Source organism: Lepus europaeus, chromosome 2 (genome assembly GCF_033115175.1).
Source record: "Lepus europaeus isolate LE1 chromosome 2, mLepTim1.pri, whole genome shotgun sequence".
Taxonomy (NCBI): Eukaryota; Metazoa; Chordata; class Mammalia; order Lagomorpha; family Leporidae; genus Lepus; species Lepus europaeus.
Window position 1 is genome coordinate 69,488,715 of NC_084828.1, and position 12,365 is coordinate 69,501,079.

The following is a 12,365-nucleotide window of genomic DNA, read 5'->3' on the forward strand; positions in this document are numbered from 1 at the left end:
TCTTCTATACGCTGATTCACTCCCCAATTGGCCGCAACAGCCAGAGCTGTGCTGATCCAAAGCCAGGAGCCAGGAGCTTCTTCCGGGTCTCCCATGTGGGTGCAGGGGCCCAAGGGTTTAGGCCATCTTCTACTGCTTTCCCAGGCCACAGCAGAGAGCTGGATTGGAAGTGGAGCAGCTGGGACTTGAAACAGCGCCCATATGGGATGCTGGCACTGCAGGCAGTGGCTTTACCCACTATGCCACAGTGCCGGCCACAAATTTTCATTTCTAACAAGTACCCAAGTTATGCCAATGCTACTGGTCAGTGTTAATACTTTGAAACCCACCGATGCAGAAGAGTCTGAAAACTGATAAATAGCCGCCAAGGAGATGTTGGTCAAAAGATATAAAATCTCAGATAGGAGGAATAAGTTAAAGAGATCTATTGTACACAACATGGTGCCTAAAATTAGTACTACACTGGGGCCAGAGCTGTGGCATAGCAGGTAAAGCTGCCGCCTGCAGTGCCAGCATCCCCTATGGGTGCCAGTTCAGGTCCCGGCTTCTCTACTTCCAATCCAGCTCTCTGCTATGGCCTGGGAAAGCAGTAGATGGCCAAGTCCTTGGGCCCCTGCACCCAAGTGGGAGACCTGGAAGAAGCTCCTGGCTCCTGGCTTCGGATCAGCACAGCTCCATCTGTTGTGGCCATTTGGGGAGTGAACCAGCAGATGGAAGACCTCTCTTTCTCTCTGGCTCTACCTCTCTTTGTGTAACTCTGACTTTCAAGTAAATAAATAAATCTTTAAAAAAAAAATACTATATTGTATACTTGAAAAATACTAAGATAGTGGATGTAAAGTGCTCTCACCACGAAAATGATCTAATGTGACAGAATATGTATGCTAATTAGCTAGATTTAGTCATTCCACAATGTATATATACTTCAAAACATCATGCTATATATAGTAAACATAATTTTGTCAATTAAAAGAGGCCCCATGGTAATTTAACTGTTAATTAAAATCAAATGTGCATTAATTTATGATTTGGTGGTGACAAATATCTTTGTTTACTAAGATTTGCTGTACACTAGAGTCATCAGTGGTGGCTTTTTAAAATGTGGGTATCTGTGGCCTGCCCAAAGAAATTCCAATCTAATTGGTCTAGGGTACGATTTGGGCATTAAGAATTTTTTTTTTTTTTTTTTGACAGGCAGAGTGGATAGTGAGAGAGAAAGACAGAGAGAAAGGTCTTCCTTTTGCCGTTGGTTCACCCTCCAATGGCCTCTGCGGCCAGCGCATCGTGCTGATCCGAAGCCAGGAGCCAGGTGCTTCCTCCTGGTCTCCCATGCGGGTGCAGGGCCCAAGCACTTGGGCCATCCTCCACTGCCTTCCCGGGCCATAGCAGAGAGCTGGCCTGGAAGAGGGGCAACCGGGATAGAATCCGGCGCCCTTACCGGGACTAGAACCCGGTGTGCCGGCGCCGCAAGGCGGAGGATTAGCCTGTTAAGCCACGGCGCCGGCCGGCATTAAGAATTTTAAAATACCTTCATATCACTCTAATGGCAGCCACAATGAAGAAGTACAGCTTTAGAAGCCTTAAGAAAAAGCTCTTTTCTTGTTATCAACTGAAATGATAAGAGTCTGGTTGAAAAATCAAAGTTAAAGTTTATTCAGCTAGTCAAACTGAGGAGTTCAACCCAGAAACAATTAGTTGCCTGAGCTGGCCTTTCTGCAAGTCTGAATCTGGTTACAGGTTTTATACTTTTCCTACAGAATGAGTTCAGTGAACTAGGTTTAAAACAATACAGGGGCCGGCGCCGTGGCTCACTAGGCTAATCCTCCGCCTGCAGCGCCAGCACCCCAGGTTCTAGTCCTGGTTGGGGCACCGGATTCTGTCCCGGATGCTCCTCTTCCAGTCCAGCTCTCTGCTATGGCCCGGGAGTACAGTGGAGGATGGCCTAGGTCCTTGGGCCCTGCACCCGCATGGGAGACCAGGAGGAAGCACCTGGCTCCTGGCTTTGGATAGGTGCAGCGCGCCAGCTGCAACGCACCAGCTGTAGTGGCCACCTGGGGGGGGGTGAACCAATGGAAAAAGGAAGACTTTTCTTTCTCTCTCTCTCACTAACTCTGCCTGTCAAAAAATAAAAAAAATTTTTTTTTAAATACAGATTTATGTCTGGTCATCAACCATATTGAAGAACACTTTTTAATAACAGACTTGACTACTGATTACATCCCCACATTCCTTCCCACACTGGATATTATCTATATGCATAGAAAGACAATCAGTGGCCCTATGACATTAAAACTCATTTCTTCTTGAATTACAGCAGATGTTTCCTTGCTCATGATGAGGTTTCCTGAAAGATCACGTTACCTGGCAACTAATTAAAGGGGGTGTCACCGTATCTTGGCTAACTTAGGCCTCTGCAGTCACCATTTGTTTCAGTCCACATTTTCATCTGTTGTTCATGGAGTGTTTTTCAGTCTACCTTTGTATTTTAGCAACATAAGCTAACGATAACAGGGTGGACACTTACATGCCAATTCCACAGATCAACAGTGAGCTTGTGGTTAAGGTTTCCTGCAATAGTTCTCAACCTCGCTGCACAATATAATCACCTGAGGAGTTTTAAAAAATACTCTGCCAAAGGTTCACCTTTAAGGTAGTTATTTGGTATTTTTTAAATGTTCCCTAAGTTGATATTCATGATGTTTGAGACTTAAAGAAATGTAAGAGGAAAAAAAAATGAAGAATCAACCAGTTGGGAAAATAGTAAGGAATACGTGTTATCAAAAGAATAATTCACAAATCAAGCAGGTAATGACATTTTTTGGGGAAAAAAAGTTCCTGTTCAATATATTAAATACCAAGATAAAAAGTGCAATATAGTTGGAAGATTCCACCATAACACAAATGAATACAGAGATATCACATAAATAAAATGACACAACAAGAAAATAATTTTATTTTTGCCACCAAAATAATAAAGAGGCCTAAATGCAAGTATGGGACACTCACTAGAACAGTGATTTACATGGCAAGGGCAAGGAAGGTGTTGTCTGAAAAAGTTCTCCAGGTAGTCTTAGGGTGTTATGCTACTCCACTCTGATCTCAACCACACTGAAAAATCCCATCATACAGCCAACATACTGTGATTCAAAAAGCTGACAACAGAAACAAATGCTTGAGAACTAAACAGGTACCTTGAAGGAAACCCTACTCTAAATCAATCTTCTTAAAGCCTGAGGAAACTGATACCAAGTTTCTGTATTAATTATGCTTCAAACACTACACTCTTAAATTGATGTTACTGCATTTAGATATTTGAGCTCTATGATCATTATTTGTTTGACATACATTACCATTAGCAATGACATTTTCACATTTAAAAACTAAGACCACCTAAAAATCTCAAAACTTACACAACCTCTCTTAGCTGTTTAAACAAATATCCCCATGCCTATTTCTTAAAGCTGTACATTCTACTTGAAGGAAAAAATGATGGACAGCAGTGACTCCCCAACAAAGAAGAAACCACAAGAGGATGTGACATTTTTCTGCATGCCTGACTCCAATCACACATGAGCATTTTATTTTAAGTTGTATGCAAAAGCAACTTAGTTCTTCAGAGGCAAGGGAAATGAAACAGATCAACATTTAAGATACATTAGTAAAAAAAAAAAAAAAAACCTAAATAAACATAAAGATGCATTACTCAAAACACTTAAAATACTTAAGAAATTATTAGCATATTAAAACTTTCATTTTCCTATAGTAAAAACTTTTATTCACAAGGAAATATAGGTTGTTTGCTTACTAACGGTAAAAAAATTAAAATAATTGCTTTTTTGGGGTCTGCTTCATCAGCACTAATTCACAGGTTTTTGGTAGGTTTTATCTAAAAGAATGTAAAAGCTTTATAAAGCAGGAACAGGGAGAGGGGAGTAGAAGTCAAGAACAAATTACAACATATTTGGTAAAACTCCACTTCACTTATGACACGTGTGTAGAAAGAGCAAACCAGCCTTCTTCATTTTGTTTCTCAATCTGTTGAATAAAGATTCAGAAACGATTTAGAAGGTAAACAGAAAAAGGAGATCACCCATGATTTACAGATCACTTATACAAAGTACATGCAATAGTCATCCTATGTCATTGAATGGCACTGGAAATTAAAATACTACCAGCAATGTTTGTTTTCTGACAGACATTACTAAATAACTAATGTGCCTTGTCAACAGATTCCCTTATGACGAATCCATATATATATATATATATATATATATATATTTTTTTTTTTTTTTTGACAGGCAGAGTGGACAATGAGAGAGACAGAGAGAAAGGTCTTCCTTTTGCAGTTGGTTCACCATCCAATGGCCGCTGCGGCCGGCGCATCATGCTGATCCAAAGCCAGGAGCCAGGTGCTTCTCTTGGTCTCCCATGCGGGTGCAGGGCCCAAGCACTTGGGCCATCCTCCACTACCTTCCTGGGCCATAGCAGAAAACTGGCCTGGAAGAGGGGCAACCGGGACAGAATCCGGCTCCCTGAACGGGACTAGAACCCAGTGTGCCGGCGCCACAGGCGAAGGATTAGCCTATTGAGCTGCGGCGCCGGCCCTAGAATCCCTATATTTTTTAAAGATTTGTTTTATTTATTTGAAATTCACAAGTCACAGTTCCATAGAGAGAGAGAGAGAGAGAGAGAAACTTCCATCTGCTGGTTTACTCCCCAAATGGCTACAACAGCCATGGCTGAGCTAAGTAGAAGCCAGGAGCCAGGAGCTTCACCCAAGTCTCCCAAGTGGACAGCATTTGGGCAATCTTCCACTGCTTTTCCTAGGCCATTAGTGGGGAGCTGGATCAGAAGGAGAATATCCAGGATATGAACCAGTACCCATATGGGATGCCAGCATTGTAGGCAGTGGCTTTACCCACTGTGCCACAACACTGGCCCCAAGAGTCTAATATTTTTAAAAATGATAAATTCAGTGCTTCATATAAATCAAAATTGTTTGCCTTAGTAAATTAAATGCTACTAAGTCCCAGGAAATAAACGTAAATTATATAATATGGCTTAAAGTTTTTTTAGAATATAAGAAATAGCAGCTGGCACAGCAGCTCAATAGGCTAATCCTCCACCTGCGGCACCGGCACACCGAGTTCTAGTCCCGGTTGGGGCGCCGGATTCTGTCCCCGTTGCCCCTCTTTCAGGCCAGCTCTCTGCTGTGGCCCGGGAGTGCAGTGGAGGATGGCCCAAGTGCTTGGGCCCTGCACCCACATGGGAGACCAGGAGAAGCACCTGGCTCTGGATCAGCGCGATGCGGCGGCCATTGGAGGGTGAACCAACGGCAAAGGAAGACCTTTCTCTCTGTCTGTCTCTCTCACTGTCCACTCTGCCTGTCAAAAAAAAAAAAAAAAAGAGCAAAGGAAAAATCTTCTAGTGATGAGTAACTGGATACCTAATTCTATCAAATAATTAGGGCTATAAAAGACTTACTTTTTGGTCTAACTACTGGTTAGTAACAAGAACAGCAAAGATTCTCCCCAGATCAAAGTCCACAAAAGTAATTTTTGTTAAAGGTACTATATTTTAAAGGAACTATATTTTGCTGCATTAACAATACAGAAAAATGTATTTTGCAAAAATTTTTGATGCACTGTGAAATGCTTTGCTTCTATTCATTCCTGTAGCCAATCAAAGCATAAAGAATAAATAAGGCATCTACTTATCCTTTGTGTCAGGACCTGTCAAGCCAAAGGCACACTCAGATAAGCCATACTGTGATAAAATCACAAGGAAAGTGACAGGATCCAACGTTCTGGCTATTCCACCTCCTCACAGCAAGGACTGGGGGAACCAATGTCTCAGTGAAACTGAGCCCCCATCCCATTTAATGCCTTTGATCAGGCCCCAGTTTCCCTCCCTTGGCTTGCAGTTCCTCTAACTTCATAGTGAAAATTAAAGTCCATTTCTTACTAAAAATTGATTCACTATATTAAAGGGGTGGTACCAGGGTCAGGCCAGCCCACAGAACTCCAGATTGCAAGACTGCAACTTCAGTTATTACCTCTACAGTTAACATACTCCAAATAGACTTCACAGAAACTTCAAGGCCTGATGAAACAAAGTAATACCCAACCTACTCAAATAACCCAGACTGGAGCCCACTCTGCCATCATAAAGGAATATGCTGGCTTCCTATCACTGAGTAAAGGCAGGCTACAAGCACTGTGAACCAGACAGACACACATGGGAGCTGATCACATACTGCTCAAACCCAACTTTAGTCTGTAAGATTCACTGCCCTTCTTAACCCCTTAGGGAGGATGCGAATTGACTGTCAACTGCCTAACTCTTTGTTCTGTTCACTGCAAAATAAATTCCTTTCTTCTACCACTCCAGTATTAGTGATTTGCTTGCCACACATCAAGTGAGCAGACCCAGACTTCTGGGAGTTTCTTTGACACCATTATACATACAACCCAATCAAAGCATTTTGTGTGCCCTGCCACACTATTGGGAAACTACCTGAACCCAGGAATTTCTAGGGCTGTTGACCTGCTACATTTCAGCTTGTTTAGTTACCCTAGAAAACCAAAAAAAGTATATGCCTTATCTGCTTTTTCTAATGAGGGCGAATTAGTATTTCCTTTCTTCTGAGAATTTTAAATCATCTTTAGGAAAACTGGAATAATAATTAAGAATACAAGTCAATAATCAGCCACCTTCCACCCTCACCCTCCTGATCCCTACACACACATTTTATCATGTACCTTTGATCTTGGATTAAGAGGTGTGAATCGCCCACTTCCCGAAGTGGCATTTAATGGAGAACAAGCATTACTAGTAGCTCCTGAAGATCTATTTATGAGAAATAAAAGAGAGTGAGCAAGATATCATTAACTTTCAAAAATTATGCAGACTGACAGTTCTTAATACTGAGTGGCTAACTTAGGTCCAAATAAGGTAAATTATTTGCCACCTATTTTCAAGAAATTTTAGAACCTTTTTAAAATGAAGGCAGTTTATCTTTTACAACAATTTTAGGCCTACAGAAAGACTGGAAAGTACAGAGTTCCCAAATAATCCCTCCCCCTACCTGTGAAGTACAGTGTTCTATTACTAACACCTGATCTTGCATTAGTGTGCCACATGTGTTACACCTGATGACCCAATAGTGATACATTATTATTAACTAAAGTCCAGAGTTTTTGCTAGCATTCACTTTTTGTGTTGTGCAGTCTATGGATTTTGACAAATATCATACAGATACATCATTTTGCCATTGCCACATCATCATTCAGATAAGTTTTCAACATTAAAGGGGAAAAACGAATGTGCAGGATTGGAGAAGAATTTCAAGGCAGGACAAGAGTAACAAGACCTGCAGCAGCTCAGTACAGTAGTAAGGAAGCAGAGTGGAAACAAAAGAGCCAAGTACATGTTGTTAGTGTCACCATTTATCTACCATGTGACACACCTCTGCCCTATGAGCTTAATTTTCATTTATTGTAAAGAAAGAAAATACTACCGTTCAATTTATTCACCCCATCATATATTACCTCCTAATTCTGTGGTTTATAAGTACTCCACATACTTATTATCCCACTGGTTTCAGTAGCCAACTCACGATTTTCTACTTGGTTAAGGCTTGTTCCTCACTCCTCTTCCTTTTTCCCCAAAATTTCCTGGCCAACTATTTTATTTTCTCTACCAGACTGACTCTGTTGGAATTTAAGTAAGATACTATGCACAAAGAAAATAAAACACATCCTAAATTCTTGATTTCTCTTTTGTAAGTAACTACCCACACAGTAACTCTACCTCCTTGTGTTTGTCCCAGTGACAGGCGAGACAGTACTGCATTTTGAGCTTTCTGGGCCATCTGCTCCTGGAATAGATATCTCAATGGTCCTCTTTGCTCCTTCTAAAATATCAAAGTAAATATTAGTTTCATGGATAAAAATTAAAACTTTGCTCCATTTTACTGTAAATTGCACATGACATGTATGGGGGTTCTTCCCATATTTTTATCATTATGGCCTACAGATACTCTTGAAGGAATTTTTAAAAAAAGGAACTGGAAGCAGACATTTTGCATAACATTTAAGATTCCCACCTCTCATATAAGATGGGTTCAAGTCTCAACTCCATTCCTAATTCCAGGAAGCAGCAGGTGACGGTTCAACTACTTTGGTCCCTGTCACCTATATGGGAGACCTGGACTGAGTTCCTGGCTCCCTGCTTTGGCTTTGCCAAGCCCCACTGTCACAGGCATTTGGGGAGTGTATCAACAGATAGGAGATAATGATCTGTTTCTCCGTCTCTCTGACTTTCAAATAAAAACATTTTTAAAAGCATTAGCTGTGAGACAGGAAATTTTAGTTACTAGTGTTAATTTGGTAGCATGGCAGTACACAGAGTGCCAGAATATTCAAAAAGTGGTATAATATCAGATATGTAAGTGAAAAACAGAAATTAAGAGCTAGCCCTAAGAACATGGTCTCTTTGTCAAAATCAGCTTATCTACAATTTTCCCCAAAAAAAGGAAAATTTCTGATATGCAGTTAAATTTCAAATCTTTTAAATCTATTTACATTATTACTATTACTGCTGACATTGAAGCAGGAGTAGAAAGTTGCCTGAAGAGCTCACATGGCCAACCGCAAGTCTAAATTATATACATTTTCAATATTTCAGAAGTATGAAGTTAATCAACAAATATTTACTAGGTATTTGCTAGTGAAACAACTTTATGTCTATCCCAGGCAGTATCATAGAGGTGCCTACAAATCACTACTGATTTCCAAATCACAGTGATTTTCAGGGCTAAAAAGGTAATGAGACCTTATATTTAATTTTACAAAACTAAATTTTTCAGTTACCCTAGAAAACAAAAATTCTTCCATGGCATATCATTTGTTTTGTTTTTATCACTATAGGCTACAGAGGTGCCTTTGAAAACAAGAATTCTATTTACAGAGAGAATACCTTAGAAATATAAATAACCACTGGATAGAAAGAACACAGTTGCAAATCCAGAATATACTTTGGAACTTCAGACAAATCAGTAGCCCCTTTATGCCTGTATGCCTGTTTGCTTGTTTATCAAGTAGGTATAAATCAGCCCTGTCTACTCTCAGGGTGTTGAATTCTAAATGAGTCATTAGAAATATGCAAAAGCATTTTTTAACCTTACAGAACTACTGAGAATGAATATATCTTTTTTCTTTTCTTTTTTTTTTTTTTTTTGAAGGCAAAGAAACAGAGAGACACAGAACTCCCATCTACTATCCACTAACCAATTGCCTGCAGCTGAGTCAGGCCAAAGCTAGGAGTCAGGAATTCAACTCGAATCTGTCACATGGGCAGCAGGACCCAACTAGTTAAGCCATCACCTGCTGTCTCCCAGGATGCACATTAGCAGGAAGACAGACCTGGCAGTACAGCTTGACTCCAATCCACTCACTCCAACATGAGATTCAGGTGTCCCAAGTTGCATCTTAACTACTACACCAGACGCCTGTGCCAGATGCCACATTAATCACAAAATTATTCTTAATGTGTGATCTGTTCTGTTTCTTCAGTGCACTTAGTGCTGACATTATCTCATGTATTTATTTGTTGCCTCCTCCCCACCTGGAATGCTGGCATATTAAAGACTGTAGACAGTAGGTGTTTATCCACATGTGAAAGATTTATTTATTCTATTACAAGTTTTCTGTAGACTCTGTGACTATGAAGAAGACAAAGCTGTCCTTTGAGAAAGCCTGGAATAAACAGAATAAACATTTCACCCAAGTGAAATGCATTGCCCATAATTTTCCAGAAATTTCCCAGATTCTGCCCTCTAGGCCAAATTTCAAAAAGAAAGTAATTTCTAACTGAGGAAAAAAAATCTTACTTGCAGATGCCTTAAAGGTAACTCATTTTAATGAGCCATAGGCCATGGAGTCCCTCTAAAACATCAATGCTTAAACTCCTCCAGGAATACATCACTTATTCATGTGGTTTTTTAAAATTTTTTTATTCCTGACAACCAGAACTTTCTCTTACACTATACTAAAAAAAGTCTCTCTACACTCTTCATATAGTTCTATCCCTTAAGGATTTTGATTCAATTCCTGGTTAAAAGCAATATAAAATCTTCTTCATTTCATTAGCATCTTTCTAAATATGAATACTGTGACAAATCTCTGTTACTATTCTATAATTTAGAATCATCTCTAGCTTTTCCTATTTCTAAATATAACCATAGAATAAAAAGTTTAATTGATGGATAAAAGTGTTTTATTGCTTTAACAGAATAATAACTTGCCATTTGTTGCTCATACAATTTTAACTAAGCATTTCAATGTTAATATGGATAAAAGTGTTTTATTGCTTTAACAGAATAATAACTTGCCATTTGTTGCTCATACAATTTTAACTAAGCATTTCAATGTTAATATTTTATAATTAGCTATAGCATATACCTAAGTGGATCATACACTGAAATGAATTTCATTTAGATGTAGGGTAACTTAAGAACTCAGACACCAAATATTAATTGTAGGTACTATGGAATAGAAAGAATCAGGAGATTTGATTTCCAATCATATTTCTGTCACTCATTCTATAATACAGGCCTGTTTTTTTATGTAAAATTGAAGGCACTGGAATTCTTTTAGCTAAATATGAACTGGCAAATCAAGAAAGTGCAAACTTTTCTATTTCTAGGTTTATTTTGTTGTTGCTTTTTTTCACCAAAAGTTGGGGGAAGGCGAGATCCCCACCCTGGGCCAGGATGAAGCTGAGAGCTGGGAACTCAATCCAGGTCTCCAATGTGGGTGGCCATGACCACGGCTTCCCAGAGTCCACCTCAAATAGGAAGTCAGGAGAGCCATGTATCAAACTCAGGTACTCCAATATGGAATATGGGCATCTGAACCCCTAAACACTTGCCCCTACATTTCTACTTTATAAGCCACAAATTCGTGACCAACCAGTCCATGCTCTGAGAGGTGACTGAACAGGTGACACTGTTGGAGAGGAAAGAGTCAAACCAACAAGCTTCTGCTGCTCTATCAACTGCAGTAGTTTTCCACGGGCTTCCATACTCTGTCGATTCAATTCAGCAATTCGTTCTTCCATGCTACCTGGTATCAGAGACTGTGCTACTGGAAAAGACTTTGGGAGGAAAAATAAAGGGTACAAATTCAATATTGAAAAAAACCTATACAAATTTGACATTTCTACCAAGTACTAGGAAGTTAGTATCCACATTCCTTGCTATACACAAACATGAATGGGCAAACAACAGACTTTACAAATTGTTTACCTAAAAATTAGGATTAGAGAAAGGATACTAATCATTCTAAACTTGGTGCCATATTTGTCCTCCAATTCCTTTGTCTGGGCCATAGTCTGTTGGAGTACGTTTTTCTGCATCTCTTAGCATTTGCTGAGCTGCATAAAAGATCACACCAGTAAAGAGAATACTCCAAGTTGGTCTCTAAAGTAAAATGCTAAATGCCATACACCTTCTGATAACAAATCTGGGGCTGGACAGGTTACAAAACAGGATCCTCTGTATTTCAAACAGATGCTCCTATAATGATAATCTTCAAACATTCACTGTGAGTTATTTGGCAAAGATCCTGGGAATCTTGTCACTCTTTCTGACCATGGCCTAAAATATCTGATTCAATAATAGGCACTGATTGGAAAGGAACATAAGCAGAATTAAAAAAACAGTCACTCTAGGAATGTAACATAAGTGTAACTTGAAAGTGCAAAGAGAAATGTATTTAAATCATTCCTAACTATTTCATTTTGTTAAATACATCTGTCACTTTGGGAAAAAAACAATTCCTAATAGAAATCACAAATTTGTCGTGTATGCCCATCAGTTTAAAAAAAAGATAGGTAAGGGGCCGGCGCTGTGGCACAGCAGGTTAACGCCCTGGCCTGAAGCGCCGGCATCCCATATGGGCGCCAGTTTTAGTCCCGGCTGCCCTCTTCCAATCCAGCTCTCTGCTATGGCCTGGGATAGCAGTAGAAGATGACCCAAGTCCTTGGACCCCTGCACACACATGGGAGGCCCGGAAGAAGCTCCTGGCTTTGGATTGGCGCAGTTCTGGCCTTTGCAGCCATCTGCAGAGTGAACCAGCGGATGGAAGACCTATCTCTCTGTCTCTACCTCTCTCTCTACCTCTCTCTGTAATTCTGCCTTTCAAATAAATAAAATAAATCTTTTTTTAAAAAAAGATAGGTAAAACAATGTGAATTAATGATAGTTTTGTAATTCCAATTATAAAAAAAGGGGATAGTGTGAGCAGCAGTATTATATAGTCCTTTCTAGTCTGATCTCTATTCAAATTGGAAAGGAAAGTTCA

At 39.8% G+C, this 12,365-nt stretch overlaps 1 protein-coding gene across 4 annotated transcripts in view; it reads right to left on the reverse strand.

The window, feature by feature from the left end:
• Nucleotides 1–2,935: 2,935 nt before the first annotated feature.
• The window catches only part of SPICE1 (spindle and centriole associated protein 1), a 71,543-nt gene continuing 62,113 nt past the window's right edge, over nt 2,936–12,365 (reverse strand). For all 4 annotated transcript variants that reach the window (XM_062208206.1, XM_062208208.1, XM_062208198.1 and 1 more), the window contains 4 exons: nt 10,974–11,157; nt 7,813–7,915; nt 6,762–6,849; nt 2,936–4,035 (listed from right to left, as the gene is read on the reverse strand). In XM_062208206.1, the coding sequence (XP_062064190.1) occupies nt 3,982–4,035; nt 6,762–6,849; nt 7,813–7,915; nt 10,974–11,157 (429 nt within the window). In that variant the 3' untranslated portion in view covers nt 2,936–3,981. The remainder of the gene's footprint in view (nt 4,036–6,761; nt 6,850–7,812; nt 7,916–10,973; nt 11,158–12,365) is intronic.